Below are 4,772 nucleotides of genomic sequence, written 5' to 3'. Positions count from 1 at the left end.
CGAGTGACCTTCAAGCGATGTCCCTTTTGATGCGTCCATGACTCAAGTATGGTGGTGCCCGTTGGCCGTAATACCAAGACAACATCTGTTTCATTTATTTATGAGGAATAAAACAATACTCATAATCCAATTTTAGTTCTAATTCGATTGAAACACATTTTACCCAATATTACTCTTACTTCAATTGATCTCATTGTACAACTGCAGTAATCTTGATAAAGGAAATACAACAACAAACAGTGGTTCAACACACAGCGACACCACAAAACAGAGACAAGAATGTCGAACCAACCTGAAAAGCCATTAGCTTTCCGCTACCAATTCATGGCAGGTGCCATCGCTGGTATTTCCGAATTAACAGTAATGTACCCACTAGACGTTGTGAAAACAAGAATGCAATTACAAATATCACCTCCAATCATGGCGGCCGCCGCCGCCGGCACTTCCTCCTCCTCGACAATTCCTTTATCATCTTCCTCTAAAGCAGCTGCATCCACCATATCAGAAAACTACACAGGTGTCATTGATTGTCTAAGCAAAATTGTAAAAAAGGAAGGCTTTTCAAGATTATATAAAGGTATATCATCCCCCATGTTAATGGAAGCACCAAAGAGAGCCACCAAATTCGCATGTAATGATGAATTTCAAAAACTTTACAAGAATTTATTCGGTGAAACAAAATTGACTCAAAAGATTTCCATCCTAAGTGGTGCTTCTGCGGGGATAATAGAATCTATAGTCATTGTACCATTTGAATTGGTTAAGATTAAATTACAAGACGTTAATTGTAAATTTAATGGTCCAGTGGATGTCCTTAAGGATACAGTGAAGAAAAATGGTATTAAGGGTTTGTATAATGGGTTGGAATCCACTATATGGAGGAATGGGGTTTGGAACGCTGGTTATTTTGGAATTATTTTCCAAGTAAGAGAATTGTTACCCACCGCAAAAAATAAGAACGATAAAAATAAGAATGATTTAATTGCTGGGTTCATAGGTGGGACTGTAGGTGTTATGGTTAATACCCCGTTTGATGTCGTTAAATCAAGAATACAAAGTGACGCAAATGATATGGTGAACGGTGTTAGGAAATATAATTGGACGTGGCCATCTGTTGTGAAGATTTATAATCAAGAAGGATTTAGAGCTTTGTATAAAGGTTTCGTTCCAAAAGTTTTGAGATTAGGTCCAGGTGGTGCAGTTCTTTTGGTGGTGTTTACAAATGTTATGAATTTCTTTAGAGAACTACAGGCATGATATTTTTCTTGAAGAGTGCCTGTTATAAGCAAAAAAAAATATTCTTACATTATTAATATATTAATTATTAATTGACTACTCATTTTTATTATTATCTAAGCTTTTTGCTTTTACTTTTGCTTTCCCGATTGGTCCCTCTTCATACTACATCTCATCATTCTGTCACTTTTCCAAAAACCTTAAAAGAAATAAGGGAGGAAAGCAATTCCATATTTTACTCTCATAATCCCTCTTAATAATGAGAAAATTTTTAAAACACATATTCATGATTTTACTGATAAGAAAATTTACAAAACTATCATCATGTAAATAGATATAGCTTATGAACAAGCATTTTTATATAATTCCCCTCTCTACCATACAGCCTTATGCTGTCTGGATTATATTATATTTTATATAGACATTATTTAGCATTAGATATATATATTGGTAAATTGAAATATCATATCATATCATATCAACATAAAAGATATTAGCTACTATTTTCTTCATAAGGCATTGTATAATTTGTGCGTAAGTGGCGGTTTCATTTAAGGGCGCCTCAATTTCTTTTACATATAAAGAAAATCATCTCATTAACAAAAAAATAAAAACTTGGTTGTAATAAAGCCACCTTTCACTGGAAACAAAGCCATAAAAAGTGCAACAGATCCTCTGGTTAATCATCTAAACGTGAATTACTCTCTCCCAAAATAATGTCTAAGGAACCACTATTACCATCCACAAACCAACATTTATCAAGATCCCTTCCGAATTCCATATCATCTCAACAACAACAACAACAAGGTACCTCATCATCATTATCCAGAAATGGAAGAATAAACTCACGATACATAGTGATACGATTCTCAGATGAAAGAATAAAAGATATAGAATTGAATATCACAAACGTTTCATTAGATGTAATAAATACTGCATGGTTAAGACGAATGTGTAGGGAATTAAGACCCTCTGAAACAACTTCTCATCGTTTGAAGTTCATTAGAAATGGTGTTCTTTTAAATTTACATACTAATTTAAAATTCCAACTATCTCAGTATTTCAACCAAGTGGAATCTGAAGAAAGCGATGAAAGAGAGAATAAAATTTATGTGCATTGTATTGTTGGGACTGATATTTTGACCCCTGAAGAATTGCAAGATGAAGATAAGATGGATGAAATAGGTCAAAACCAAGATGGGACGACTACTCAAGCCATTGGGTTTGATAGATTGAGGGCCGTTGGGTTTAGTGAACAAGAAGTGGAATTGTTAAGGCAACAATTTAGGGCTACTTATGGTGACTTACAGAATGAGAATGATGATTATGAACAGAATCAGCATCCAAATAATGAACAGAATAATAATAATGATATAAGGCAATTAGAAGAACAATGGATGGAAAGTGGGACAAATGGTAATAATGGTAATGTGTTTGATACAAATTCAGATCGGTTTAACTCAATTCCTATTACCAATTTTAAACATAACAAAGATTTATTGATTGGGATTTTCATTGGATTTACATTTGGTATATTTAGCTTTTTGTTAATGAAAATTGACGGATTATTCAATAAAAGACAAAAAATGTCAATGTTTGCCGGCATCATGGTTAATATCATATTTTGTTTTGTCAAGGGATTCTGACTAAACACCGTCAAGCATTTATAAATAAAATACTAACAAAAATATATCACCTCGAAAAGGTATCCGAGTGAGTTATATAAAAATAGAAGCATAATACGAAAATACAGCGTTGTTTTTAATACTTTATTGTGTTTAAATGATATAGGTTATATTGAGATGACTTAAAATACATTCTGAGAGGCGATTACAGTACATTTTGAGGAAATTGGTGGATCCGTTCATCCAGTACGACGATTTTTTTATGTTATTTTATTTTTATTTTCCCTTGTTTATCAGCGACGGATTAAAAGGTATGCATTTTCTTGTTTTAAAGTATTCAAATTTCTATAATTACCTTCTAATCTCATTAATAGACCACCGAATGAATAATAGACAGCGATAATATCATTACTTACTTCTTCAAATTTGTACGCGGTACCATACATAACATAATCATAATCGTCTGCAAGTGATCTGTCACCAGGTTGTGGAGGTCTCCAACTTCTTGTAGCTGCTGAATTTTTATTATTTTTAGAGGATTCATCATCATTATCGATACTCAAAGAAGAAGCGATTGTAATAGTCAGTTGGTCTTGATTTTGAACAGGGAATAATTCAGTATTTATGTCCAATGCTAATTTACATTGTTCTTGGGTAGTGGAAGATGCTTCAATACGACAGACTTTGTTATAACGACCTGCATCGACTTCTGTAACTGTAAATATATCATCAAATAAAGTGTTAGACATTATGGATGGGAAAATATTAATATTATTACTATTAATATTAGTTATTGGTAGGATAACTCAATTTAACTGATCACTCAATCAATCGTTTTCACCTAGATAAGGCTCTTAATACTCATCTTTGATTTTTTTTATTAATGTTCTTAATTTTTTCTTCAATTTTGAATTTCTCAAATGAAAATTTTCATTAAGAAAAGTTGATCGCATTTTACGACACAGTTGGAAATGACTGTAAATTTCAATTACGCACCTACGTAGTAATTAGCACTAGACATATTTCAAATAAATAAACAATCTCAATGATTTCTTTCGAGTTTATACTAGCATTGAAATGAATTTCATTTTTCTGATCGATTGATTCATTACCCATTAATACATGTATAAATATATACTACAATACGTATATAACTTCAAAAATATTGGCAAAGAGAAAAATATGTTCATGCATGTTCATATACATTAATTACTATTCTTCTCCCTTGATTTCCTACGTAGTGGTCTCCAAGACCTTTTCATTAATGGCAGTACCGCGTTCACTACCAAAACCGGTCTTGTGTATTTAATTTCCCCTTCCATACTCTCGCCCCTTAATGTAGGGTTGTAGCCTTCGTTCTCTTGGTTCTATAATCCTTAATAGCCGCCTTAATAGCATCTTCAGCCAACATGGAGCAATGCAATTTCACAGGAGGCAAAGATAATTCCTTCGCAATTTCAATATTCTTAATCTTTTGAGCATCATCAATAGACATCCCATTAACTAATTCAGTCATATAAGATGACGATGCAATTGCAGATCCACAACCGAATGTCTTAAATTTAACATTCTCAATAATCCCCGTATCATCATTCACTTGTATTTGTAATTTAATGACGTCCCCACATGCAGGGGCACCAACTATACCGGTACCAACGTTTCCTTGGGATTTATCTAATGAACCAACATTCCTTGGGTTCGTGTAATGCTCAATGACTTTTTGATGATATAGTCTCTTTGTCAATAGTACGGAAGGTCTAGTTGCCGAGTTAGATAGAGTTATTATTGATCTTGTGGTGAATTTTGGTATTAGTGAGTTCATTTTTTCTTCTGCGTGATGTATGCGATTGTCGTTAGTATTGCGTATGCAAGTTCAATAAGTGCTTCTAAGATGATATGAACTATACACTG

The 4,772-nt window shown here is 33.1% G+C and overlaps 4 protein-coding genes across 4 annotated transcripts; 2 read left to right on the top strand and 2 right to left on the bottom strand.

Moving 5' to 3' along the window:
• Positions 1-279: 279 nt before the first annotated feature.
• ODC2 (mitochondrial 2-oxodicarboxylate carrier) lies at positions 280-1,257 on the top strand (the record flags this gene model as incomplete). The annotated part of the gene is made up of 1 exon (XM_003670151.1): positions 280-1,257. One exon carries the CDS (start codon positions 280-282, stop codon positions 1,255-1,257), a length of 978 nt encoding a protein of 325 aa, XP_003670199.1.
• A 695-nt stretch (positions 1,258-1,952) lies between these two features.
• On the top strand, positions 1,953-2,882 carry DSC3 (Dsc3p; the record flags this gene model as incomplete). Its single annotated transcript, XM_003670150.1, has 1 exon — positions 1,953-2,882. The coding sequence occupies one exon, from the start codon at positions 1,953-1,955 to the stop codon at positions 2,880-2,882; it is 930 nt and encodes a 309-aa protein (XP_003670198.1).
• Positions 2,883-3,154: 272 nt separating this feature from the next.
• On the bottom strand, positions 3,155-3,610 carry RPB8 (DNA-directed RNA polymerase core subunit RPB8; the record flags this gene model as incomplete). The annotated part of the gene is made up of 1 exon (XM_003670149.1): positions 3,155-3,610. The coding sequence occupies one exon, from the start codon at positions 3,608-3,610 to the stop codon at positions 3,155-3,157; it is 456 nt and encodes a 151-aa protein (XP_003670197.1).
• Positions 3,611-4,194: 584 nt separating this feature from the next.
• ISU2 (putative iron-binding protein ISU2) lies at positions 4,195-4,683 on the bottom strand (the record flags this gene model as incomplete). Its single annotated transcript, XM_003670148.1, has 1 exon — positions 4,195-4,683. One exon carries the CDS (start codon positions 4,681-4,683, stop codon positions 4,195-4,197), a length of 489 nt encoding a protein of 162 aa, XP_003670196.1.
• Between the last annotated feature and the right edge of the window lie 89 nt (positions 4,684-4,772).

Source organism: Naumovozyma dairenensis, chromosome 5 (genome assembly GCF_000227115.2).
Source record: "Naumovozyma dairenensis CBS 421 chromosome 5, complete genome".
Lineage (NCBI taxonomy): Eukaryota > Fungi > Ascomycota > Saccharomycetes > Saccharomycetales > Saccharomycetaceae > Naumovozyma > Naumovozyma dairenensis.
This window is presented reverse-complemented; position numbering and strand designations above follow the sequence as displayed.